The following is a 27,658-nucleotide window of genomic DNA, read 5'->3' as shown; positions in this document are numbered from 1 at the left end:
AAAGAGGAGGCAGGGAGAGGAAGAAGGATCCCTGGGCTAAGGTTGCCCAGTGGCGCCCGATCCCTTCCATCTCCCCTCTCACCTTTACAGGAGAACCAAGTGTCCCTTCGTGGTCGCCAACTGTTAACGGAAAAATCTGAGGGCTCTCTTGGACAAAAAGTAAAGACACCAACCAGGATAACTTGGAGCAAAACAGCAGCCTGTAGGCTTGGCCTTTATTGAACTGATGCATCAGGGTGTTCCCCTCACTTGCAAGAGAGAGGAAAGACCCAGAACAATGGGCTGCAAGACCTTATAAAAACTTTTGAATTTCCCCTCCTCTAGGTCAAGCCCACCCCCAGAAACATCATGCATACATTACAGAAAGGAGGGGTTGACATCATGCATACATTTCAGGAAGGAGGGGTTGAGGGAGGAGTTGTGGTGGTAACCTGAGTGTCCTGTCACCTGGCTGGTTCCTCCTTTCCCCCTCCCCATGAGTACTTTCCAGGTGACAATGGGGAGTTTGCAGTTTCCTGCCCCCAGAGGGAAGATCTGATCATTGTCCTTTGTTTCAGCCTGTGGTGAATCCACTGTTCTTTGTGATTTTTGATTGTCTTCTGTCTGGGATTATCAGGGTTGACATAGCAACTGGGCAGGGCTCCTGTGGATGTGCTGGTATGCTGAAGAGATTATGGCTGACCAGAAACCAAGCCACCCTCCTTTGATATTAAAATAGTCTTTGTCACATGGAGTAAAAAATGGAACAGTGCAAATCCGATGTATGGTTGATTTTCTATGAATTTATAACAGAAATGTGGCATATGTAGTGTGTGAGTGTGAGTGTGTGTGAAGTTTGTGCAAACAGAATGATTGGGGTGGGGGGGTTCCTGCTACACAGGGAACCAGGCAGAGGGCCTTCTCGGTAGTGGCGCCCGCCCTGTGGAACACCCTCCTACCAGATGTCAAAGAGAAAAACATCTACCAGACTTTTAGAAGTCATCTGAAGGCAGCCCTGTTCAGGGAAGTTTTTAATGTGTGGCATTTTAGTGTATTTTTGGTCTCTGTGGAAGCCGCCCAGAGTGGCTGGGGAAACCCAGCCAGATGGGCGGGGTACAAATAATAAATTATTATTATTATTTGCTTGAATATCTGATGGATGTTTAGCTTTTAAAAAGTTACTAATAAAAATCAGAAACCCTCCTAGCAGTCCTGCTCAGCTGCATCCCCACTCCATCCTCCCTCCATTGCCAACACCCTTTCTAACCCTCTGGTGCCCATAAGGACTAGAAACCTGCTTCTGAGGACTTACATATGACACTCAGCCTCTCCTTGACTGGTCCTGCGTATATATATTTTTATTAAACTTTGCCCTACAAAGCGAAGCCAGCCGGACATCTTTTTAGAAAAACGAAAGCTGCGGTTTTAATGCACGCAGAGTTGGCGTATTGGGTTGCTGCAGCCTTGGGTTAGATGGTTGTTGGTGTGACACTGGTGAGGGTGATGTCGCCATTGATGCACAGCTTGTTGATCTGGTTTAGCTCCTTGATGCGGTGGTTATACTGCATCAAATGGGCATCGTTGACTGCTATCTTCAGGTGATCCGCTTCGCACAGAATCTGGATCTGGAAAAGGAGAGGCGTTCAAAACATTGAAAGAACCAGGAAAGCAGATTGGCAGAGGCTGTGAGCAGAGATTAACTTAAGTTCCAAATTCTTTGAACAGAGCATGGCTTCCTAGCACTCTGGCAATCAAGGCTTAGGGCCATATTCAACTGAAGTTTACTAAGAGTAAACTCATTGAAATTAACGGCCATGACTAACTTAACTTGCATTAATTTCAGTGGCTCTACTCTTGAATCAAGTCCGTAAACCACTGCTGCAGGTCTAAGCCTGTGGAACTCCCTCCCACTTGGGATCAGGTAGGCAACCTCCTTGCTGCACACAGCAAAGACTCTTCTTCCAGCAGGCATTACATGCTGGTATTTAGTTTTATGGTGATTTTTAATTGTTCTATCCTTTGTATGGTTTGTTTTATGTACCCCACTTAGAAATGACAATTAAGCAGTCATATATTTTTTATATATCTAAAAAAGCTGTTTTCCTGTGCGGAAAAGTCATCACACGGTTAGCTGCTGATGCAATTTTGTACAGTCAAGTCGTGGAATCCTGGTTCTGGTACAGGATGTGGTAAATGGTGGTTTTACTAAATGTACAGCTCACTACCCCTAATTTGAAGACAAAGCTGTAGTTTTGAAGATGACACAGCTCACACGGCAGGAGTTTGCAAACCCCTTACCCTCAGTATTTGTTGATTATATATCATCAAATACACAAATAATGCATCAAATACGCAAATAAATGGAAAATGAGACTAGAGTTGATAAAACAAAAAAGTGTAAATGTTAAATACTGGGTGCTTGTGGTCTTGCCAGAAACATCTGGTCGGGAGGCTGAAACCGTCCAATCTAGGTTGTGGTCATCTTCTATTCTTACTGCTATAACCACTAAGCAAGACTGCTGCTGAAATGCATATGTTGCTAACTGAATGATGGATGTTTACTAGAGGCAATGCAGAAATACGGTGGCAGGCTTATGGTGTAATGAAACAGAGTGGTCCAGAAGCAGATGTAATTTTTGTGGATTTAGATCAGGTGTGGGGACCTGCAACTCCCGTGGCCATGCTTTCTAGGGCTGATGGAAGTTGTCGTTCACTGCTTTAGGCACAGCTCTTTGTGGAAATGCAGCAATTAATTTTCATGGTAAAATAAGCTGCCCATCATTAAAACATCAATTTCAGCCAGTGCTTTCATTATACAGTCATACCTCGGGTTACAGATGCTTCAGGTTGTGTTTTTTTGGGTTACGGAAACCCGCCGAAACACAGAAGTACTGGAATGCGTTACTTCCAGGTTTCAGCGGTTGTGCATGCACAGAAGCTGCAGTTTGCGAACATGCATCCCGCATGGATCATGTTCGCAACCCGAGCATCCACTGTACAGCACAAACGTTTAACTCATTCATCTCTCTTCTGCTTCAGTTAAGAGAGAGAACCCCATTTCCCTGTGCCCCCCTTTACCTTGAAAGGTTTGCCAGCCTCGAAAGGGAACCTGGGGGCCGTCCGGTCTTCCTTCCCCCAGGTGTTATGAAGCATGGTGTTGCAAACAATAACTTTCCTGCCATCTTCATTGAAGCGGGGGTTGAAGTGGAGGGCGATGTCATTGCCCTTCTTCAAATCCACTTTAATGCTGCAACAGGGAGACACAAGCTGTAACCGTCTCCTGAGGAATGTCTCAAGATTTGATCATAAATCACACAGTGGGAGCCAGGAATTAAGACCGCTGTTATCAGAGTCACAGTGTTCTCCCAGAGTCCAACAAATCCCCTTAAAGAATAATCAATTTATTGCATAAAGCCAAAGGTCTTTACAATGTACAGCAGAGGGCAAGAGCAAGGCTTTCCTCTGAAATTGCACAACCTAACCTATAAACATTTTCAGCATAAAAAATGTACAGCATAAAAATTTAAAATTAGAAAGCATTAACAGAGCTGGGACAGAACTTCTTAGCTGCCAGAGCAAATTTGGCTGATGGGTGTGCAATTTGTAGCTCTTTTCCGGCTAAGAGTTCCAGGATGGCTTTTCAAATAATAATAATAAACACAGTTTTGCAGTAAGGAATGTGATGAGGAAATGCATTTAAAAGTGTGAGATGAAGGATGGGGGAAATTATATGCACCCTAAGCAAATTAGGACGAAAGCTCAATAAAGACAGGGTGACATCTAACTAAGTGGGTGGTCCTGCCCCCCTGGGGGGTCAGATTACATGGGGGGTGAGTAACAAGAAGGAGGGGCAGGGGCACTAGAGATATAAATGACTATCTGAAAAGTTGGTATCACAGGGATCAAGTTCGTCAATTTTGTTGACTTAACCTTTTAACTGGATTTTGAATAAATGCACCATTAATTGTTGCTGTTCTGAATTTCACTGTGTTATTATCTTCCTTAGGGATGCAGGTGGCGCTGTGGGTTAAACCACAGAGCCTAGGGCTTGCCGATCAGAAGATCGGCAGTTCGAATCCCCGCGACGGGGTGAGCTCCCATTGCTCAGTCCCTGCTCCTGCCATCCTAGCAGTTCGAAAGCAGGTCAAAGTGCAAGTAGATAAATAGGTACCGCTCCGGCAGGAAGGTAAACGGCGTTTCCGTGTGCTGCTCTGGTTCACCAGAAGTGGCTTAGTCATGCTGGCCACATGACCCGGAAGCTGAACGCCGGCTCCCTCAGCCAATAAAGCGAGATGAGCGCCGCAACCCCAGAGTTGGCCGCAACTGGACCTAGCGGTCTGGGGTCCCTTTACCTTTACCTATCTTAGCGGTTTGTGCAAACCACTATTCTGGATAATGCTCTTTATAGGCTCGGCTAGGGAGGCACCAGGGATGGGTTTATGGAAACAAGCAGTCGGGGGCCCAAAACGATTTGGGAACCACTGATCCTAACGACTGTAGCCTTATGAGGCTTTGCCCTCGGGTGGGAAAAATATTGCACCTGGGAAAGGGAAGTGGGAGTCAACAGACACTCAAGTAATAGTTTCGGAGAAAATGCTTTTATTTCTACCATCCATGAACTGGTAGAAGGAGCAAGTGTGATAAGTCACAAAAAGCATGCACGAGTTCACAGTAATGTGCACAAACATATATACCCCTTTCTAGTTCCCTCCCCGTTTCTCCTTCCTCAGGAGTCCTGCCCCATGTTGAGGTTCCTGAGCATGTACAGAAAGCTGTCTTGGAACTATTGTGGACTCTTGGCAGGAAAGGGGGTGAGGGGGTTTCAGAGTGTTCCCGTTGTTTCATTCTTGTGTTTTGGCATGGTTCCCGGAGAGAAAGCAAGTTGCAATGTGGTTCTGAGAAAGGCCTGAGAAGACAATGGGCTCTGTTCTCTACCTTGTTGCAATCTTTTTAGTTACAGCAAGCGGAATGTTTCTGATGCTTAGCTGCTGAGAAAATGATTTTGAAAAGCTTTGAGAAGCTTTGAGCCTGCTTTGGTGGGGGGGTGACTTCGGGCCTAGGTGAGGTCACCTGTCCTCACATTCCTTCATTCCCCCCTCTTAATCTTTGGACAGCCTTTTTCTTAAAAAGGCTCGTCCCAGGAAGTCACAGGCTGCTCGTCCCAAGAAGGTACAGGCTGGTATACTTGGGCCAGCGCTATAATCTGCGGGCGAAGGATGCGTGCGCCTGCTTAGGGGGGTGTGTGACTTCGGGCCTAGGTGAGGTCACCTGTCCTCATCTTCCTTCACGACTGCGTAAGCTTTGTGAAAAGCCGCTCAGAGATGACGATTTGCCTGGAGGATATGTGGGATAGCAGCCCGGTCTAGAGCATGCTTAGCCAGCTCATTCATGCGCTTCCCCCTGGCTGACTCAAAATAGCACATCTCCACCCTTATCTATGGCTTCCTAGTTGTGAGCCTAGGGAGAAGGGACAGGGAAGAGCAGAGGTCAGCAAACTTTTTCAGCAGGGGGCTGGTCCACTGTCCTCAGACTTTGTGGGAGGCCAGACTATATTTTGGGGGGGAGGAAATGAATGAATTCCTATGCCCCACAAATAACCCAGAGATGCATTTTAAATAAAAGCACACATTCTACTCCTGTAAAAACACCAGGCAGAAAGAACCCAGAAATATATTTTAAATAAAAGGACACATTCTACTCATGTAAAAACACGCAGATTCCCGGACCGTCCGTGGGCTGGATTGAGAAGGCGATTGGGCTGGATCCAGGCCCCGGGCCTTAGTTTGCCTACCCATGAGTAAGAGGGAGACAACACAGCCGTAATTCGGCCCCAAACATGCAATCCCCTCCTACAGAAAACTGGAACACCCCCACCCCCCCAAGCCCTTTTCCAGCTGCCCAGAGTGGCTGGGGAAACTCAGCCAGGTGGGCGGGGTATAAATAATAAATTATTATTATATTCCATCTTTACCAGGTTGCCCTTGGATTCACCGTCCCAACAATGGTCAATAAAGTGCGAGGCTGGAGTCCTGCCGGCAGTGGGATGTCACAGGGAACTTTCTGCAAAAGATGGTATAATGTTCAGAGTTTTGGTGGAGGGCAGTGGGTCTCAATGGGTGTGGCAGGAAGATTCAAGGACAATCACAGGAACATGTGAACATTTCAGTGTATAGTATCAAAATATTTATTTATTTATTTGCAGAATAGCGGCTAGTTATCTTTCCAAACTCAGAGCAAGAGCATCAGCAACCCATTGGCTATAGTTCTGCACAGCATATTGTTGAGATCAGGGATTTTCAAGATCAGAAAAGAGAAAGGCTTCTTTGTGTTGGTTTGTTTGCCTCAAATTAGACCTAATATAAGTGAGATTACCCGGCAAAAGCAAGCACACACCTCTCACTGAATTTGTATACATACTTAAGGTACATATGTAAGGGGCTCATTTATAATTATTTTGGGAATATTACATGTTCTTATGTAGCTGCATTGTTTTGTACTTTCTGGACATCTCATGATCATAGTTGTGTTCCATGTTATAACTTAAGCACTGCTACTGACCATTAGGTCCAGTCATGGCCGACTCTGGGGTTGCGGTGCTCATCTCGCTTTATTGGCCGAGGGAGCCGGCATACAGCTTCCGGGTCATGTGGCCAACATGACTAAGCCGCTTCTGGCGAACCAGAGCAGCGCATGGAAACGCCGTTTACCTTCCCACCAGAGTGGTACCTATTTATCTACTTGCACTTTGATGTGTTTTCGAAGTGCTAGGTTGGCAGGAGCAGGGACTGAGCAACGGGAGCTCACCCCGTCGTGGGGATTTGAACCGCCGACCTTCTGATCAGCAAGTCCTAGGCTTTGTGGTTTAACCCACACCGCCACCCCCTTTACCTTTACCTTTAGGAATAGTCCCCTCCCAATGTATTCCTTATCAAGAGGAAATTTGGTGAGGTGTGAGCAAATTTTTCTTCTGAAAGTGTGGCCCAAAGAAGAAAAAAGCTTCAGAAACACTGGTCTAGGACCTGGGAGACAACCTCAAAGCAGCTCATGATATAGCCAACTATCGCCCAGTCTCAAATCTTCCATTCTTGGGCAAGGTGATTGAGCGAGTGGTTGCTGAACAACTCCAGGCACGCCTGGAAGAAGCAGACCATTTGGATCCCTTCCAGTCGGGATTCAGGCCTCATCATGGGACTGAAACTGCCTTGGTCGCACTGGTTGATGATCTCCGGCAGGCTAGGGACAAAGGTGAGAGCTGTTTCCTAGTTCTGCTTGATCTCTCAGCGGCGTTTGATACCATCGACCATAACATCCTTCTGGACCGTCTTGAGGGGCTGGGAGCTGGGGGCACTGTCATACAGTGGTTCCGCTCCTTCCTCCTGGGCTGTGTTCAGAAAGTGGTGTGGGGGATGAGTGTTCAGACCCCTGGGCTCTCATTTGTGGGGTGCCTCAGGGTTCTGTCCTCTCCCCCATGCTTTTCAACATCTACATGAAGCCGCTGGGAGAGATCATCAGGGGATTTGGGCTGGGTGTTCATCAGTATGCGGATGATACCCAGCTCTACCTCGCTTTCAAATCAGAAGCAGTGAAGGCAGTGAAGGTCCTGTGTGAGTGCCTGGAGGCGGTTGGAGGTTGGATGGCGGCTAACAGATTGAGGTTGAATCCTGACAAGACAGAAGTACTGTTTTTGGGGGACAGGAGGCGGGCAGGTGTGGAGGATTCCCTGGTCCTGAATGGGGTAACTGTGCCCCTGAAGGACCAGGTGCGCAGCCTGGGAGTCATTTTGGACTCACAGCTGTCCATGGAGGCACAGGTCAAATCTGTGTCCAGGGCAGCTGTTTACCAGCTCCATCTGGTACGCAGGCTGAGACCCTACCTGCCCACAGACTGCCTCGCCAGAGTGGTGCATGCTCTGGTTATCTCCCGCTTGGACTACTGCAATGCACTCTACGTGGGGCTACCTTTGAAGGTGACCCGGAAACTACAACTAATCCAGAACGCGGCAGCTAGACTGGTGACTGGGGGTGGCCGCAGAGACCACATAACACCGGTCTTGAAAGACCTACATTGGCTCCCAGTACGTTTCTGAGCACAATTCAAAATGCTGGTGTTGACCTTTAAAGCCCTAAACGGCCTCGGCCCAGTATACCTGAAGGAGTGTCTCCACCCCCATCGTTCTACCCGGACACTGAGGTCCAGCTCCGAGGGCCTTCTGGCGGTTCCCTCACTGCGAGAAGCCAAGTTACAGGGAACCAGGCAGAGGGCCTTCTCGGTAGTGGCGCCTTCCCTGTGGAACACCCTCCCACCAGATGTCAAAGAGAACAACAACTACCAGGCTTTTAGAAGACATCTGAAGGCAGCCCTGTTTCGGGAAGCTTTTAATATTTGATGTACAGTGGTGCCTCGCAAGACGAAATTAATTCGTTCCGCAAGTTTTTTCTTCTTGCGAGTTTTTCGTCTTGCGAAGCACGGTTCCCCATAGGAATGCATTGAAAATCAATTAATGCGTTCCTATGGAAACTGCTTGCCAGGCTGGCGGTGCGGAGAAGGGCTTTTCTCCCCACCGCAAGCCTTCAGGACAGGTACGGGAACAGAGGGGAAGGGGCGCAGCGCTTCTCCTCTGTTCCCGGGGCTTGCGGTGGGAGGAGGGTTTTTCCTCCCCACCGCCAACATTCAGAACAGCATTCTGAATATTGGCGGTGGGAAGGAAAACCCTCCTCCCACCGCAAGTCTTCAGGACAGCCATCCGAAGGCTGGCGCGGGGAGAAGGGCTTTCCGCCCCACCGCCAGACTTTGGAGGAGCCTTCCGAAGGCTGGCGGCGGGCGGAGGGCTCCCCGCCCCACCGCCAGCCTTCGGAAGGCTGCCCTGAAGGCTGGCGGCGGGAGGAGAGCCCTCCTCCCACCACCAGCCTTCGGAGGAGGTCCGAGGACAGTGGGGAAGACTCGCTGCGCTTCCCCGCTGTCCCGGAGATTTCCCTATGGGCTTTCGTCTTGCGAAGCAAGCCCATAGGGAAATTCGTTTTGCGAAGCGCCTCCAGAACAGAAAACCCTTTCGTCTAGCGGGTTTTCCGTCTTGCGAGGCGTTCGTCTTGTGGGGTACCACTGTATTATAGTATTTTAATATTCATTTGGAAGCCGCCCAGAGTGGCTGGGGAGGCCCAGCCAGATGGGCGGGGTATAAATAAATAATAATAATAATAATAATAATAATAATAATAATAATAATAATTATTATTATTATTATTATTATTATTATATAAAATATAAACAAATCACCAAAATATAGGTAAAATAGAATAACTGTTTAAAGCCACAACTAATAAGTTAGAGAGGGGAAAAACCTTGGTGCAATCATCAAAAAATATTATTTCCACAGCAATTTTGGTCAGATGTTTCTCTGTTCTGTGGTACCAGATAGGAATAGAAAACATTTGGGCATAGAAGCGGTATACAAATCAGTATATAAAAGTGGGGTATAAATTAATAATAACGAAATGACTCTGGCTAGTTTAATTTAATTCTGCCAACCCTCAGATCTTTGCCTTAAGCTGCGGAACTCATGTAATGATGATGAGGATGATGATGATGATGATTTATATCCCGCCCTCCCCAGCCGAAGCTGGGCTCAGAGCGGCTAACAACAGTAAAATAATACATCATTCTCTGGAATGGAGTTTTGAGTGGGCAATTGGTGTCCAGCAGAAAAACCTATCTATGGGGAATATTGCAAACTGATCCTATTCACAGCTTCATCCAGGAGTAACTTTCCGTTCTGTGAACAAAGGGTATTTGTTTCCTTTTTTAAAAAGAGACAGAACCCTAAATCTTGCAAGCCGCTTTTGATGTTATTGCTTACCGTCAATGCAGTGTATACATTTTCTGAAATTAAGACAGATCAGAGAGAGAGAGATTTCCTAGCCTAGACGCACACGCAAACAAGCAAGTTTCTCACCAATGGGCCGGAAGGTGCTCCTCCGGACGGAACGGAAGATGGGAATCCGGCTCCACCCTGCGGTGCGGTCGGCTGTGCTCCTCCGCCACTTGGGGGCTGTCCGGGGCCAGGATACATGCCGGAGGCACCTGGTGGAACCATTCCAGGTGCGCTGGGAAATCCGCCTGGCTGGGGTGGGCCTCCAGGGTATCCGCCACCTGCTTGTGGGGCCCCAGGATACGCGCCAGGGGCCCCTGGATATGCGCCGGGGGCCCCAGGATACGCGCCAGGGGCCCCCGGGTATGCGCCGGGTGCTCCAGGATATGGGCCGGGGAACGCTCCGGGATATCCTGGGAAAGTGCCGGGCTGATTTCCCCACGGGTTTGGCTGGGCATTTGGGTTGGCGTTCGGGTTGTTGGCGCCCCCAGATAGGGCATCAGACAACTGTGTAGAGAACAAAGCAACAGTTAGCAAAAATGTATAAGAGGTCCAAATATTTGCTGGAAATGTAAAGAAAAATCATATACGGTGGCCTTGTAAGGTAATAAAATCATTCTGGGAAATGAGATACAGTCATACCTCGGGTTACAGACGCTTCAGTTTGCGTTTTTACGTGTTACAGACCCGTCAAATCCCGGAAGTACCGGAACAGTACTAAATCGCACTTTGTGCATGTGCAGAAGCGTCGAATTGCAACCCGCACGTGCGCAGACGTGGCGCTGCGGGTTGCGAACGTGCATCCTGCATGGATCACGTTCGCAACCCGAGCGTCCACTCTATAATGAGATGGGGGGGGGGGAAATTCAAATTAACTTTTGTAAAAATAAAACCCAGAGGCTTTTAAATTAGGAAAGATAGGTGCAGATATTCCAAAGTAGCAGACTTTTAATTTTGCAACGATAGCTGCACGGATGCTACTAGCGCAGAAGCGCTCTGTCATACTGCGTGCATGCACAGAAGCAGTGCTCTAGTTGCAGACTTTTTGGGGTGCGAATGACACCCCGGAATGGATCAAGTCCGTAACTAGAGGTACCACTGTAATGTCAAAAATCAATGGGCATCTTATACACGGATAGTGCCGAGTGTGGACTGGTGATTGTTTGTTGCCCCCCAAATAGGGGCCGTCTTATACATGGGGGCATCTTATAGATGGGGAAAACCCCCGATATATAGTTTTAACTGGGTTTTGACTAAACGTGCAATTAAATGTCTCAGCTGAAACCATGGCTGGTGCTTTCTGGATGATACAGAAAGCGCCCTGCTTTCTCAGGCCAAGACCACGTGAGGTCTCAGGTCACAGCAACAACACAGTAGTCCTTTTTTAAACTGGCATCAAAAGCACTACTGCATCAGGAGAGCAGATACTTACTGAAAAGCCGTCAGACATCTTCCTGAAACAAAACAGAAAAAGAGAACAGGTGAGTGCAAGGCAGCAGCCATAGATTCCACTGGCCAAATGCAAATATTGGCAGAGCCAAGGAAGGCTTTGTGGTGCAATGGATAGAGCAAGTTTTGCCAACCTGGTGCCCCTCCCAGATGTTTGCTGGCTGTGGCTGATGGAAGTTGTAGCCCCAAACATCTGGAGAAGCACCAGCTTGATAAAGGCTGGGATTTATTTATTTTTGGGCAAAGAAACAGCTCAGAATCCAGATGTTGCTTTCAAGCACTCATGTAAATTCACCAGCATTGGAGTGCAAACTTCTTTAAATGTTTACTTGCCATTTTGCCTAATATAAAGCATGTTCGTGTTTTCTTTTCACTGTGTACATCTTCATAAAGACTTTACTGCAGCACCTGCACATTACTTGGCTGCAGAAGGGCATTGCGAAATCCAGAACTGCACCAGTTTCAAAGGACGGGTGTTTTTCAGTTCTCTAGTTTTTCGGCGCTTGTGTTGTTTCAAACAGTGAGAATTAGGTAGCTTTGCCTTTAAATGCAAACCGAATGGAATTTCTCCCTGCTTTCTAGCAGTGAGCCATCCAGATCTGCTACCAATTCATTTCCGTCTATGTTCTGAGTATACACATGATGTTGACTCATCTTGGAACAAGAAGCGAAGACCGCCCAGGAACATATTTCAGGTTTCCCCCCCACTTCTTAACACAAACAGAGCTGTCTTTCAGAGAGGGTACACTCCCCTGAAAGCTGGCCAAATAAGAAAAGAGAGAGACCCACAAACTTCATAGAAAGCCTACAAAACACGCACGAACACGCCCTTTCAAAGAGATATTCGGGGAAATTGCCATAGCATCCACTTTGGGAAAACACACAGCCGTTGTCCGTGGCTTCAGGCGAAAGCTCTGTGCAAATATGACTCACTCAGGCCTCGACACGCCCATGACTCAAATCAAATGCTCCCCATTCATGTTAAGAAAGTGTATTTGCCCTACACAGTTTACTTACAATGCACCCACGGCGCATTGGCACGACAAGCACTGCCCTGCTGAAGCCCTCCTCACAACAGTCCTGCGAGGTTTGTGGCAACAGTTCACGTTGCAAAACGGTGACTCATCACTTCACCCCACCCATGATTGATTTGATTAAAAGTATGCTATTTCTACAGTTTATCCTTCCCTGCCATTAACGATAAGGATAGATTCGTGGAGGAGAGGGCTATCACAGAATCTCTGTGATGGGGTGAGCTCCCGTTGCTCTGTCCCTGCTCCTGCCAACCTAGCAGTTCGAAAGCACACCAGTGCAAGTAGATAAATAGGTACCACTGTGGCGGGAAGGTAAACCATGTTTCTGTGCACTCTGGTTTCCATCACAGGGTTCCGTTGCGCCAGAAGCGGTTTAGTCCTGCTGGCCACATGATCCAGAAAGCTGTCTGCGGACAAACACCAGCTCCCTCGGCCTGAAAGCAAGATGAGCGCCACAACCCCATAGTCACCTTTGAGTGGACTTAACTACCCATGTAGTTCTCAAAGCTACCAGCATGAGTTTGACCCAACTGCGGGAGGCAGTGGGAGACAGAAGTGCCTGGCGTGTTCTGGTCCATGGGGTCACAAAAAGCCGAACACGACTAAACAAGTACCCATGGGTCCTTTACCTTTTCACCATGGAATCATAGAATGGTAGAGTTGGAAGGGACCCCAAGGGTCATCTAGTCCAACCCCCTGCAATGCAGGGATCTCAGCTAAAGTATCCCTGACAGATGTCCATCCAACCTCTGCTAAAAAAAAACTTCAAGGAGAGTCAACAACCTCTTGAGGGAGACCATTCCACTGTCCAACAGCTCTTCCTGTCAGAAAGTCCTTCCTGATGTTTAGTCGGAATCTCCTTGAAGCCATGGGTTCGAGTCCTACCTTCCAGAGTTGGAGAAAACAAGCTGGTTCCCTCTTCCATGTGACAGCCCTTGAGATATTTGAAGATGACTCTCATATCTACTAGCCACGATGGCTCAGCTCTGCCTTCACAGTTGGAGGCAGCAATGCTTCTGAATATCAATTACGATACAATGATACGATAATCTTTATTGTCGGTGTCCCATACAGAACAACAAAATTGAAAAAATCTACATCAGACATTCAAAAACCAACATGCCTGCTCTCCCAGCTATCCCAACCTGTTTAGCCCCCTAAAAACTCTGATACCACATTTTTAAATACAATATACTCCCACAGAGACTACCTTAAAGGTAAAGGGACCCCTGACCATTAGGTCCAGTCGTGACCGACTCTGGGATTGTGGCACTCATCTTGCTTTACTGGCCGAGGGAGCCGGCGTACAGCTTCTGGGTCATGTGGCCAGCATGACTAAGCCACTTCTGGCACGGAAAGGCCATTTACCTTCCCGCCGGAGCGGTACCTATTTATCTACTTGCACTTTTGTGCTTTCGAACTGTTAGGTTGGCAGGAGCAGGGACCGAGCAACGGGAGCTCACCCCATTGCGGGGATTCGAACCGCCGACCTTCTGATTGGCAAGCCCTAGACTCTGTGGTTTAACCCACAGCACCACCTGTGTCCCTTGAGGAACCCCCTAATCGCTGGCAAATAACAGGCTGTCAGCAGGCTGTAGGTGCTTGAGAGCCTAGTCCAACAAAGAGCTTTTCTTTAGGGTAATCACCAAGAGACTGTTACGGTCCACTGATGGCTTTAGCCAATAGCATCTTCTTAGCAGCTGCCTGCTCTTCGAATCATTTTTGCACCACGAGTATTCAGTACCCCGATGAAGGAAAGTGCAAGGCTTCTTGCTATCCATAGAGCTGGCTGATGAATTTTCCAATCCCCAGACACCTGGTTATGTACATATGTGTGGTCTGAGGACCTTTTCTTTTGTAATAAACATTTTGTTTAAAAAGAAAAAGGAAAGAATGGCTGCGGCAACCTAGTCACATGGGTGGGGTATAGGTAATAGATTATAATTATCATTGGCCTCAGCAGAGGCATGTACCTGGGGCTTGCCTGGCACAGCTCGCAGGGTCGTTGTGAGGATAAGAGTCAGTTCAAGGTCACCTAGCAAGATGAAGGAGGATCAGAATTCGGGTCACTCCCCACTCCATCCAATTCCAACACTCCAAGATGGTGCACTACCCAGTTTCTGTCCTATTAGGAGCTGGCAAGGTCTCTGCACATGCTCAGCTTCTTCGGCTATGGGAGATTCTGTCCACACATGCAAAAGGTTCCGGGTTCAATCCCCCAATGGCATCTTTGTAGGGCCGGGAAACCTGAAGCCACGGCCACTTTAAAGAGACATGGTGAACGCCAAATAATTCTGTGAGCTGTCATATGTTAAGGGGTGCTGAATGTTTTCAGGAGACCCCTATTCTCTTCGCAGAGATACAATTCCTAAAGCGGTTTAGTAGTCAACCCCTTTTCAAGGGGATCTCTGAAAAAACCGTAGCTCGGTGACTCCATCTCTGCAAAAGGTCATAGTGACTGCAGTTAATAATAATAACAACAACAACAACAACAACAACAATATTTATACTCCATCCATCTGGTTGGGTTTCCCCAGCCACTCTGGGCAGCTTCCAACAAAATATTAAAATACAATAGCCTGTTAAACATTAAAAGCTTCCCTGAACAGGGCTGCCTTCAGATGTCTTCTAAAAGTCTGGTAGTTGTATATTTCCTTGACATCTGAAGGGGGGGCGTTCCACAGGGCGGGCGCCACCACCAAAAAGGCCCTCTGCCTGGTTCCCTGTAACTTGGCTTCTCGCAATGAGGGAACCGCCAGAAGGCCCTCGGCGCTGGACCTCAGTATCTGGGCAGAACAATGGGGGTGGAGACACTCCTTCAGGTCTACTGGGCTGAAGCCGTTTAGGGCTTTAAAGGTCAGCAACACTTTGAATTGTGCTCCGAAACATCCTGGGAGCCAATGTAGGTCTTTCAGGTTAATGCTTGATGTGTCGTGCTTAGTGGCATTCCCATGACATCATCTCTGTGACATCATCAGTGTGTGCCCCCTCCCCAATGACATTACCTTAGTTCTCAGCTTTGAGCCCTGAAATCTTATGATCTGGGATGCTCCTGACATCCCTATTCTCTACCCTATTTGCATATTACTTAATTTCTGCAGCTCTTAAATCAGTCTGATTTTCCCATCAGGCAGGCAGGCCCAAGTCTATCTTGTGTGTATAGTTTCTTTCATCCTGGACGGGATAGCGAGGATCAGACAGAATGGAGCCTTCAAGAGCCAGAAACTATATCCCAGGCATGTGGATTCCTGCTTATCTTTAGTGACTCACCTCTACCTGATACCTGAAGGTGGACTTACACTACAGGCACTTTGGTATTTGGTACGCAAAGAGGAAGTTTATCAAGACCTTCATCTGCAATACGAAACAGACTTCAAGATTCAGATCTGCCTGCAAACCAACTATCAATTGAGGAAGAAACTCCTGTGCAATTTATTCCAGCTGCAGAATCCAGGTTTTGCGGCAGTGAGATTTAAGATGATCAGAGTTTTAGGCAAGCGTCACTGAGAAAAGGGATCAGACCTGAAGATTGCAAGGCTGAGCAACCACCCTGTTTAACTGCTACAGCGAAACAGAGAGCCTTCATGCCAAACATTCCAGCCCAATTAGGCAATCAAATTAGGATAGGTAGAGGTTGTTCAATAGCCAGCTCTAAACCAGTGTTTCCCAACCTTTTTTGGGCAAAGGCACACTTGTTTGATGAAAAAAATCTCGAGGCACACCACCATTACAGCCCCGTGACGTCAGCGCGCAGCGTCACGCCGGGAGGGACGCACGAAAGTGTAAGTTTCAATTTTTCCCCCTCCCCCTTGCCGGGGAACCTCCAAGCTTTGGGGGTGGGAGGAGGCAGCAAAGCGAGGCAGGAAGGAGAGCGCGGCTTGGCTGGGTGAGCTTTGGCAGGGGCAGGGAATGAGAGCCGCGAGGCGGGCGCTGCGGGCGGAGGCGCTGCCCGCCGAGCTCGCAGGCAGCCAGGCAGGCAGACGGCGAGAGCCCCGCGCTGGGCGGCCTCTCCTCGCCGCCGCCGCCCCACCTCTCGCTGCCCGACTCGCCCGCCTCCCTCCAGGCAACATCTCGCGGCACACCAGGCAACATCTCGCGGCACACTAGTGTGCCGCGGAACAGTGGTTGGGAAACACTGCTCTAAACCAGCCCAACGGGACTGGGTGAGTTTGCTTTTGTTTTCTCCCTGAGCTTTGTTGCAAAGTTTAGCAACAAATGCCAGTTTAGTACCAACCACGCAAAACATTTCTCAAAGTACGCTTACTGAAAATCTAGCATGTATCATCCTGGCCCTAACCACAAGGAATTTAACTGTGTTTACTCAGTGCTGAAGGTAAGGATCTCTGACCATGCTCAAAGGCACTATTATTCTTCCTCCAAGTTCACAAAGTTGTGTACTTATTTGCAAGATTAGCTCAGAGAGAAAGGTACTTGCCCCTGGTCTACTCATACCTGCATGAGCATTTTCTAGCATATTGATGGCCTGTAGTAGTAGTAACAACAACAACAACAACAACAACAACAACAACAACAACAAACTTTCCCACTTGGTCACCTGGAGACAACTGTGACTCACCAGAGGTGATCAAGAAAACTTAATACAAGACTCTTTAAAGCACAAGTTCATAGAATCATAGATTTGTAGAGCTGAACAATTGTGCCCAGGAATACAATAGAATTATTTGCAGACAGATGCTGGGGATGCCTTAAAGCAGGGGTCAGTAAACTTTTTCAGCAGGGGGCCGGTCCACTGTCCCTCAGACCTTGTGGGGGGCCGGACTATTTTTTTGGGGTGGGAATGAACGTATTCCTATGCCCCACAAATAACCCAGAGATGCATTTTACATAAAAGCACACATTCTACTCCTGTAAAAACACCAGGCAGGCCCCACAAACAACCCAGAGATGCATTTTCAATAAAAGGACACATTCTACTCATGTAAAAACATGCTGATTCCCGGACTGTCTGCGGGCTGGACTGAGAAGGCGATTGGGCCAGATCCGGCCCCCGGGCCTTAGTTTGCCTACCCATGCCTTAAAGCACCTTATTGCAGGACTGTGTGCAATGTCAACAATGGAAAGGACACTGCATCTTTCTGAATATGCTCCTCCTTCCGTCCTCACCATCCCTCCCTGCCATTACAATGCCCTTTCAAGAACCAAGTCCATTCTGGTGCAGGCAAGCCCAGGCTGCTCTCCCGGAAGCAGAGAATGCCTTTACAAAACACAAATCAGGAGGCTCCAAAACTCTGATAATGGCAGCCCTCTTGGAACACCAACTATTTAGACAACAGAATCCCATTCTCTTTGGGCCTCTGAAGTACCAAACAGGCAATTAACTCCCTTGCCTTCAACACAATTGCAGGCAGCCGAGATCAAAAGGGTTGCATGGTTTTGTTTCTGCACGACTATCTCGCTGTTATTGCTGCCTGTTCTTAATGCTTTCCTTATGTCATTCACCGCTTTGAATATCTGCCCCATGCTAGAAAACTGGGAGAGGAATGCTAGAATTAAATAAATAAAACTCAGCCTCCATTTCACTTGAGGCTCATGCGCAGGGCTGGATTTAAGTTGGATGAGACCCTAAACTACTGAAGGTAATGGGGCCCTTTATATGTCCAGCTGTCCTTTCTCCTTAGGGAGCAGGCTAGCAGGCGGGGCCCATTACCTTACATCAGGGGTCAGCAAACATTTTCAGCAGGGGGCCAGTCCACTGTCCCTCAGACCTTGTGGGGGGCTGGACTATATTTTGGAAAGAAAAAAAAAATGAACGAATTCCTATGCCCCACAAATAACCCAGAGATGCATTTTAAATAAAAGGACACATTCTACTCATGTAAAAACACGCTGATTCCCAGACCGTCCGCAGGCCGGATTTAGAAGGTGATTGGGCCAGATCCGGCCCCCGGGCCTTCGTTTGCCTACCCATGCCTTACATCATAGGAGCCTACACAAAACAAAACACTGTTGCTGTATGTAGGTTTTATTTTATTTGTTTTTTTATCTTACATTTTGGAAATGTACATCTTTTCCCTTCAGATTTTTCTGGGGCCCCCAAGGGGGTGGGGCCCTGAGCTGTAGCTTGTTTTGCTTATGCGTAAATCTGGCACTGCTCAGGCAGCCTTGGTAGCGCTGAGCGCCATCCATCAGCTTCGGCCGGTGGGCCAGCTGTGCCCCCATCTGGACAGGGACAGCCTAACTTCTTTCCTCCATGCTCTGGTAACCTCTAGGATAGATTACTGCAACACATCATACGTGGGGCTGCCTCTGAAGATGCTGCAGAAACTTCAGCTGGTACAGAATTAAGTGGTGTGATAGGAATTTTATGGTCTTAGATATATGGTAATGTTCATAACTGCACATACATAGATCAACACAGGAAGACCAACCTGGAACCATTTTGATTCCTAAACTGACCAAATGTTTTCTCTGCAAGGTTAAACTGGAAAAGCCTCCCCATTGTCTCTTTCCTCACAAATCCTGTCTGAAGGATATGTCTGTTTGAATAAGGTGTGAGCCTGTGACCTGGCCCAGGAAATAAGTATTTTACCACTACAAAAGAATGGCCAGGCTCCCCAGGCAATCCAATCAAGTAACTTGCCAGACAGGAGATAAACTGTGACAGGAGAAAAACAACATTAAAATTTCTGTGATGTAGGTGGGATGTATCTGAGGGGTGGTCTTAGGTTACACCCCTTCTGTGATGTATGCATAATGTTTCTGGGGGTGGTCTGGATCTAGAGGATGGGAATTTTAAAAGTCTTTATAAGCCCTTGCACAGCATTTTTGTGGGTCCTCCTCCTTTCCTGCGTGTGAGGGGAGTACCCTGTTGCAACAGATCAATAAAGATCAGGCTTACTAGCTGCTTTGCTTCTCAATATTCTCTGGTTGGCCTCTGTTATTTTCTCCTACCAATAGGGAACCTATGTAAGGACTCTATATGGGCTCTTGGATACCCCATAAGGGAAAAGGGCATATTTTTATTTACAACAGTGGCCAGGTTACTTACTGGGACATATGCTCATATTACGCAGAATCTGGCCCGACCTATAAATGGCTCAGGACCGCAAAACCTCAAGAAGTGCATCTCTGAAGTGACTCCAGAGAGATGATCATCTGAGGCCCTTCATTGTATGCCGTCCTCCTCGAGAGGTCCAGAGGGTGGCAACCTGAGAGCGGGGCCTTTTCTGCAGTGGCTCCCCGTTTGTGGAATGTTCTCCCCAGGGTGGCTCACCTGTCGCCTTTGTTACATATCTTTAGGCGCCAGGCAAAAACATTCCTTTCCTCACAGGCCTATTAAACTGGGGTGTGTCTGTAACTGTTTTCATTTGTTACTATGTTATGTATTTTTCTGCTTTTACATTGCAAATACCCTCCCTTTGCCAAGGTGCTTGTGAAGAAGATGTGTCGAGACAGATCTTTGTTCTAACCCGGAGAAGCAGTTGCTACATTAGGAGTGTGTCAGTTCAGACCAGATCTGAATGGATGAAGCCATATTCTGTTGAGTCACATTCACTGGCCCATCTCTCCCAGTGTTGCTTACTCTGACTTACAGCAGCTCTCAAGGGTCTCGTCTGTCACCCACTACTGTGTACTGGAAGAATCAAAGATCACCCATGTTGAAGTGATGATTCTTCAACTTCGTTGGACTGGTCATGTTGTGCAGATGCCTGGTTATCGTCTTCCAAAGCAACTACAGTGGTACCTCGGGTTAAGAACTTAATTCGTTCTGGAGGTCCGTTCTTAACCTGAAACTGTTCTTAACGTGAAGCACCACTTTAGCTAATGGGGCTTCCCACTGCCACCACACAATTTCTGTTCTCATCCTGAAGCAAAGTTCTTAACCTGAGGTACTATTTCTGGGTTAGTGGAGTCTGTAACCTGAAGCGCCTGGAACCTGAAGCGTCTGTAACCCAAGGTACCACTGTACTCTATTCCGAACTTAAAAATGGAAAGCGTAATTCTGGTGGTCAACAAAAGAGGTTTAAAGACTCTCTCAAGGCAAATCTAAAAAAATGTAGTATAGACACTGGCATTTGGGAAACACTGGCGTGCGAGCGCTCCAGTTGGAGAACAGCCTTGACCAAAGGTGTCATGGGCTTTGAAGACACTTGAACTCAGGACGCAAGGGAGAAACGTGCTAAGAGGAAGCCACGCTTGGCAAATCCACACCGTGATCAGCTCCCGCCCGGAAACCTATGTCCCCACTGTGGAAGGACGTGTGGGTCCAGAATTGGCCTCCACAGTCACTTATGGACTCATTGTTTATGGAAGACAATCTAAGAGTGATCGCCAAAGAAGAAAGAAAGAACTGGAGAGGCCATTGGGGACTGAACCTGTGTCCTTCTTCACCCAAAGCAGCCACCCTGCCCCATAGGTATGGGCTCCTCCCCAGCTGGGAGCACCCTGGACGGTCAAGGGCTACAGGCTGTGCTGAGCATCAGCGCTGGGCGGGGCTCAGATCTACAATGCAGAAATAATGCCCAAGGGATTACAGAGCCTCGCCCATTACCAAGCAAGGGAGAACAGAAAAGGGGCCTTCTATTCTCACACGGCTGTCATTTCAAAAGGAGGGATGTTGACATTGTGGCAAATGAAAAAGCCACCGCAGAAAAAGCTGGGAGTCACGGGGGGGGGGGGGGGCAGAGCAGCTGTAAACCAGGAAGTCTCACCAGAATCAAATCGCACAAAAGTTTCCGTTAACTTTTTTTTTTTAACCCTCTGCTCTGATACACTGCTTAGATATCTTCACATTTAGCTGTCTAAGCATTCTGCAAAATACAATACATTTATCCAGTGCTTTTCCCCCCTAAATAAAATGTTTAGGGTACTCTCATTTTCCTACTCATATTGAGTAGGCCCCTAAATGAGGCCAAACTTAAGATTCACAAAGTGTTTAGGGGTATGCGTCCCCCTGTGTCCCTCCAGGAAAAAAAGCACTGCATTTATCTGCAAAATAAAATGCACTCACAAGCTGGCATCAGGCGCGAACACTACTATATCATTATTACCAACCTTTATTTTATTTATTTTATTTGTCTACCACCCTTCATCTGAAGACCTCAGGGCAGTTAGCAACATTTGCTGGTTTTAACCTTTAAGGCCCTATTTGGCTTAGGACCCTCGTACCTACAGGACTGCCTCTCCTGGTATGTCCCACGGAGGACCTTACGGTCTTCAAACAAAAACATCTTGGAGATCCTGGGCCACAGGGAGGTTAGGCTGACCTCAACCAGAGCCAGGGCCTTTTCAGTCGTGGCCCCGTCTGGTGGAACGCTCTGTCACAAGAGACTAAGGCCCTGTGGGATTTGACATCTTTTCGCAGGGCCTGCAAGACAGAGCTGTTCCACCAGGCCTTTGGCCAAGGCACAGCCTGACCCCCTCCTTTGGCAATCTTCACAGAATTCTAGCTCAATGATTGCCATCAATTTGATTTAAATTAATTTTATAATGAAATGATTTTAGAATGTTGTATTATTTTATTGTTGTTAGCCGCCCTGGGCCCGGCTTTGGCTGGGGAGGGCAGGATATAAAGAAAAATTATTATTATTATTATTATTATTATTATTATTATTATTATTATTATTATTAAAATGCATAATAATAATAATAATAATAATAATTTTTATTATTTATACCCCGCCCTTCCCCATTTAAAAACCAGGCTCAGGGCGGCTAACAGCAAATATAAAACACTGATTAAAATGTGACTTAAAAACAGCATAAAATACAACATAAAATGCAGCATCAATATCAATAAAATTCAAAAATTCATGGGTCATTGGGAGGGGAACCCAGTCAGTAGACAGCAAATGATCACCAGGGCTAACTGGCCAAATTGGTCCTACCAGGGCCAGCAAGGAGACCAGGGAAGAATTTAAACGTGGGGTCCCAGAAAGGGTTTCTTCATAGAAGAGGAAAGGGAAAAGGGAATAGAGGATCAGGCTAATTCAAATTGAAGGCCAGGCGGAATAGCTCTGTCTTACAGCCCAACGGAAGGAAATCAAGTCCTGCAGGGCCCTAGTCTCGTGGGACAGAGCATTCCACCAGGTCGGAGCCATCACTGAGAAGGCCCTGGCCCTGGGGGAGGATAATCTGACTTCCTTAGGGTCTGGGACCTTTAAGCTATTCTTATTCATGGACCTTAAGGTCCTCCGTGGGACATACCAGGAGAGGCGGTCCCATAGGTACGAGGGTCCTAGGCACCTTGCACCATTTCTTCCCATTTTGCTGAGGGTGGCATATTTGGATGTGGTCAGCATCAATGCTTGGATGTAGCATACGCCACCTTATCATTACAACAACCCTGAAAGGTAGGCTGAGCTGATGAATGGGATTTGAACTGGCCAAAGTCAGTTCCTCCCTTTGCTGCTGTTGTTTCTATAATAGTTGGAATACTTTCTTTATCCTGAGCAAACCGTTTTGTATGACTGGCTTTTCGGACTGATGAAGCCTGTAGCGAAACCTGTAATATATCCGGAAAACAGGTCTCCGTTTGCCCACTTGCGTTATTCTCATCGGGGTGGTGGTTTTGATTTGCCTTCCCGTGATTGATCCATGCATACGGCTTTGTGTTTCCAACTCAAGACCCATTGAAGAACATCTCATCCAGTTCAATCTTTGGAAAACAGCTTTCAAAAACTTTTTCATATTCTCCAGTGCACTACCCTTCCCTTGTAGCGGCAGGGGGTTGCCGTTCTGCGCCTGGACTTACGCTACTTGCTGAACGGTTCATTTATCCAGTCTGTATAACATTTACTGCATATGTCACTTGTTAAGATAGAGTTGTACATTTATCCACTCCATGTTTACAGTATCTCCAGGCTTTGTTTTGCACATGGCACCTTAGTATGTTTGTTGCTTAAATGTTTACAAGTCTACCTCTATTCTAGCTATTATTCTAGTAAATTTGGTTTTATACTTATAAGCCAGTTTGTGGTGTTGTTGTTTTGTTGTTCTATTATAGGTATAGGTAAAGGGACCCCTGACCATTAGGTCCAGTCGTGGCCGACTCTGGGGTTGCGGCGCTCATCTCATAGAATCATAGAATCATAGAGTTGGAAAAGACCACAAGGGCCATCGAGTCCAACCCCCTGCCAAGCAGGAAACACCATCAGAGCACTCCTGATCTCGCTTTATTGGCCAAGGGAGCCGGCGTACAGCTTCTGGGTCATGTGGCCAGCATGGCTGAGCCACTTCTGGTGAACCAGAGCAGCGCACGGAAATGCCGTTTCCCTTCCCGCCGGAGTGGTACCTATTTATCTACTTGCACTTTTGACATGCTTTTAAACTGCTAGGTTGGCAGGAGCTGGGACCAAGCAACAGGAGCTCACCCCGTCGCGGGGATTTGAACCACCGACCTTCTGATTAGCAAGTCCTAGGCTCTGTGGTTTAACCCACAGCGCCACCCACGTCCCTTTGTTCTATGATAGTTGCGCCCTAAGAGGAGCCTCCTGGATCAGGCCAGTGGGCCACCAAGTCTAGCACCCAGTTCCCACAGTGGCCAAGCCAAGGGTTCAATGAGAGGGGGAAACCCTGCCCTCCCGTGGTCTCACGCAACAGGCTTGCAGAAGCATCACTGCCTCTGCCCATACAGACGGAAGACTCTCTTGCAAGTGTTACTAAACAGGAATCTGGATTGTAAGCCGTTTTGGATCTTGGACATAAACACAGGATATGAACTGCGATTATCAATTACAGCACAGTCACCGCACCCAGCTGGTTCTCAGTATCGGTGCTATGGATTTCTACTGGATGCAGAAAAAGCAAACGTTTGCTACCTATAGCTCTGTGGAAAGAGATCCATGCAGATGTGACCTAACTGAAGCTAAACAGCAACTAGGTTTCTGTCGCGTGTTCTATTGCGCCAGAAGCTGGCCACATGAACCGGAAAGCTGTCTGTGGACAAATGCTGTCTCCCTTGGCCTGAAAGCGAGATGAACGCCGCAACCCCATAGTTGCCTTTGACTGGACTTAACCGTCCAGGAGTCCTTTACCTTTTACCTTACCTAAACAGCAACTTCTGAAAGAGACAGAAGAGGCTGTTGCATGCAGGATTGCAGAACTATTCTGTACAACTGCAGAAGCCTTTTCGCTGCTTGGCTGCTTGCCAACATGTGCCAAAAGCCAAATCCAGAGTCACAGTTCAATATTTCTGCACCACTACTAAATCTGTCCTTTTTTTCTCCCACACACCAACCCCATTCCGCGTAGATTTGAGCACAAAACAACCATTACTTTACAATTCTGCATTCTGGGCTTCCACTCTCCCCGCTGTGCCTTACACCCAGCCCTGCCCTGCCTCTGCAGAGACACAGAGTCCGACCCGCTGCTGGCCAGCTGTAGTGGGATGTGAAAGGGCAACCTGATGGTGCACCCCACAGCTTTGGGGACTGGCGCTGCAGTGCTAGTGGCTAGAACACATGCTGGGCATGCAGAAGGTCGCAGGTCCAATCCGAAGCACCTCCAAAGCATGGCTGTCTGCAAATGCGCAGGCGGAGCAGAACCAACATTTTGTCCCCTGCTCTTTTGTCTAATCCATGGATAGCTCAGCTGGTTAGAGCAGGCATGTCCAACAGGTAGATTGTGATCTACCGGCAGATCACTGGACATCTGTGGTAGATCACTGGTAGATCACTGGCTCCCCCCAAAGAAGCTGAACAACTGTGGCTCCCCTAAAAAAAAGCTCAACATTTTACCTCCTCCCTGAAAAAACTCAACAACTTTGACCCAAATTCCCAAAGAAAGGGGGTAGATCCAGTGGCGTAGCGTGGGGGGTGCAGGGGGGGCCGGCCGCACCGGGCACAACATCTGGGGGTTAGGGTTAGGGGGCGCAAATCCACGGGTTAGGGGGCGCAAATCCACGGGTTAGGGGGGCAAATTACTTGCCTTGCCCCGGGTGCTGACAACCCACGCTACGCCACTGGGTAGATCACTGCCAGTTTAAACTCTGTGAGTAGATCGCAGTCTCTAGGGAGTTGGGTTAGAGCATGGATGGGCTATGGGCCTGATCCTGCAGCCTCTCCTTATGTAACTTGCAAGATCCATGCGTGTGGATTTAATATCTGACGGGGATGAATCACCCTCGCAGGGTGGCAGAGCTCCATGCTGTGAAATAGGCTACGGATTCAGTTTGACAAACCCACATATTCAGACGTTGACAGAGGCTGGGGGGGAGCAGAGGAGACGTCAAAGGCTCTTTTTCTCTACGGCTCCTTTTTGGTTTGGGCTGGGCTGACCCTGGACGGCTTCTGCAAGCTTCGGAGAAGTCAGCTCTGAGCCAGATGCGCTCTTGGCGGGGGTCTCTTTAGCCAACTCCTCCACGCCCCTCGAGGGCGCAGATGCCCAAACCGGGGGCAGGAGGAGGACCCCTCAAATCTCCGCCGGGAGGTCATCGCAGACGGCGGGGGTTTGGAGCTGGCAAATCCCGCCCTCCTGGACCAGAGACCCCCATCCTCCAAAAACAAAATTCAGACGGTTCCCCTTTTTGGAACCGTCTCTCAACACCGACAGCTGGGTGGGGGGCTGGAGAAAGGAACCCCCAAAAGTGGCACCATTCTCGGGGTGGGGTGTGGAAGGTCGGCCAACCCCCCCCCAGCGCCCCCAAAATCTCCTGGGCCCGATCCTCGACGCCCTTCTTACCTGGCAGGATCCCGTCGAAACCTCGGACTGAGAAGGGGGAAAGCAGCAGCCGAGACGGGCTCGGGCGGGGCCGGCCAGGCGTCTCATATCCCCGTCCCGGGACCGCCCCGTCGGGTGTCCCGCCCCCCAAATGCCCCTCCCCACCGCCCACGACCTTGTACCGCCTTTTTCTGCAGCCTGGCCCTCACGGGTGCCACCCACCCTAGGGCTGCCCCCCACCCACCCAGCCGGGGTTCCCCTCGGCATCCCGCCCCGTCCAGGATGTCCGCGACTCCCCTACGAGGAAAAGGGGTGGCGGCGGGGACTTTTTCCCTCTAGAGAAAAGGCGAGAGAGAGGAGACCGGGGGGAAGGTTGCAAATATCTGCATGGCAGGGAGAAAGTGTACAGTACATGGGAAAGTTTTTCCCCTCCTTCTGTCCTAAGGCTTGAGCTTGTAGACATTCAGGGAGATTTAAGACAAGAGAAAAAAAGGCACTTGTTCGAGTAGCACATAGAGAATGTGTCCAGGTATATTATGGACGGGTGGTCGGTGTCATTTTTATTAGTCTTTTAGTACTATTAACACTTTAGTACTAAGTATTTTAGTACTAAGTACTAGCACTAATAAAAACACTGTTTTATTAGCATTTTAGTATTAAGAATTGATACTTTAACACTTAGTATTTTAGTACTAAGTATTATCACTCTTGAGAGTCCCATGGACTGCAAGAAGATCAAACGCATCCATTCTTAAGGAAATCAGCCCTGAGTGCTCCCTGGAAGGACAGATCCTGAAGCTGAGGCTCCAATACTTTGGCCACCTCTTGAGAAGAGAAGACTCCCTGGAAAAGACCCTGATGTTGGGAAAGATGGAGGGCACAAGGAGAAGGGGATGACAGAGGACGAGATGGTGGGACAGTGTTCTCGAAGCTACCAGCATGAGTTTGACCAAACTGCGGGAGGCAGTGGAAGACAGGAGTGCCTGGCGTGCTCTGGTCCAGGGGGCCACGAAGAGGCGGACACGACTAAATGACTAAACAACAACAACTAGCACTGATTTAAAAATAGTATTTTATTCGTATTTTTGTTCTGGAAATGGACCAGCAGTAGGATGCTTTTGTAACATTAAAAAGGGACCACGATTATTTCAAGGGCACGGATGACATTTTGGCCCCACACCCACCTATTGTAATAATAAAGGCCTGACAGCTAATAATAATGATAATAATTTTATTTATATGCCTCCCATCTGACTGAGTTGCCCCAGCCACTCTGGGCTGCTCCCAACAAAATATTAAAACAATAAAACATCGGCCATTAAAAGCTTCCCTATACAGAGGGCTGCCTTCAGATGTCTTCCAAAGTCAGATAGTCACTCTTTGACATCTGGTGGGATGGTGTTCCACAGAGCAGGCGCCACCACCGAGAAGGCCCTCTGCCTATATTTTCACGTTCTACTTCTCTGCATGTTTTGCAGTTTTAAATCTCTGCTGGGGTTGGGGTCATCTGGTTAGAGCGTGGTGCTGAAAATGCCACGGTTGCAGGTTTGATCCCCGTACGGGACAGCTGCCTATTCCTGTATTGCTGGGGGTGAGAGCAGCTCAAGAGGACAAAGGTGAAATTGCAATGTGAAGGTCACAAGGCCTCTGACCAGGCAGTCATATGCCAAGGCTTGGCTCAGATTAGACTACAGCAGCCTTTGCTAACCGG

General features: G+C 48.1%; 1 protein-coding gene and 2 long non-coding RNA genes across 5 annotated transcripts in view; all 3 read right to left on the bottom strand.

Moving 5' to 3' along the window:
• Positions 1 to 18,632, bottom strand: part of LOC308587474 — a 306,756-nt gene extending 288,124 nt beyond the window's left edge. For both annotated transcript variants that reach the window (XR_014008404.1, XR_014008405.1), the window contains exon 1: positions 17,356 to 18,632. This is a non-coding gene — a long non-coding RNA (uncharacterized lncRNA). The remainder of the gene's footprint in view (positions 1 to 17,355) is intronic.
• Positions 1,206 to 16,661, bottom strand: LOC308587467. The gene is made up of 3 exons (XR_014008402.1): positions 16,488 to 16,661; positions 14,423 to 15,998; positions 1,206 to 1,221 (listed from the first exon to the last, which is right to left on the bottom strand). It is a non-coding gene; the product is annotated as an uncharacterized lncRNA (long non-coding RNA).
• On the bottom strand, positions 1,312 to 26,092 carry LGALS3 (galectin 3). 2 transcript variants are annotated; one of them, XM_081194241.1, is made up of 7 exons: positions 25,969 to 26,009; positions 14,301 to 14,362; positions 11,277 to 11,298; positions 9,929 to 10,351; positions 5,951 to 6,039; positions 3,058 to 3,226; positions 1,312 to 1,604 (listed from the first exon to the last, which is right to left on the bottom strand). In XM_081194241.1, the coding sequence occupies exons 3-7, from the start codon at positions 11,292 to 11,294 to the stop codon at positions 1,449 to 1,451; spliced, it is 855 nt and encodes a 284-aa protein (XP_081050367.1). In that variant the 5' UTR covers positions 11,295 to 11,298; positions 14,301 to 14,362; positions 25,969 to 26,009; the 3' UTR covers positions 1,312 to 1,448. The 2 variants fall into 2 exon arrangements, with proteins under 2 accessions (XP_081050367.1, XP_081050366.1); XM_081194240.1 differs by lacking the exon at positions 14,301 to 14,362 and having other exon boundaries at positions 25,969 to 26,092.
• Positions 26,093 to 27,658: the final 1,566 nt, after the last annotated feature.

This window comes from Podarcis bocagei, assembly GCF_964188305.1.
Source record: "Podarcis bocagei genome assembly, chromosome: 1".
Lineage (NCBI taxonomy): Eukaryota > Metazoa > Chordata > Lepidosauria > Squamata > Lacertidae > Podarcis > Podarcis bocagei.
Note: the sequence above shows the minus strand (reverse complement) of the source record. Positions and strands in the feature narration are given on the sequence as shown.

Bases quoted from the DNA above. Each gene is read 5' to 3' on its own strand.
- LGALS3 (XM_081194240.1), bottom strand. The intron at 6,040-9,928 runs GTGAGAAACTTG...CATCTTTTGCAG, and splicing joins GAGCACCTTCCGGCCCATTG to AAAGTTCCCTGTGACATCCC. The intron at 1,605-3,057 runs GTAAAGGGGGGC...CTCCTTTTCCAG, and splicing joins AGGCTGGCAAACCTTTCAAG to ATCCAGATTCTGTGCGAAGC.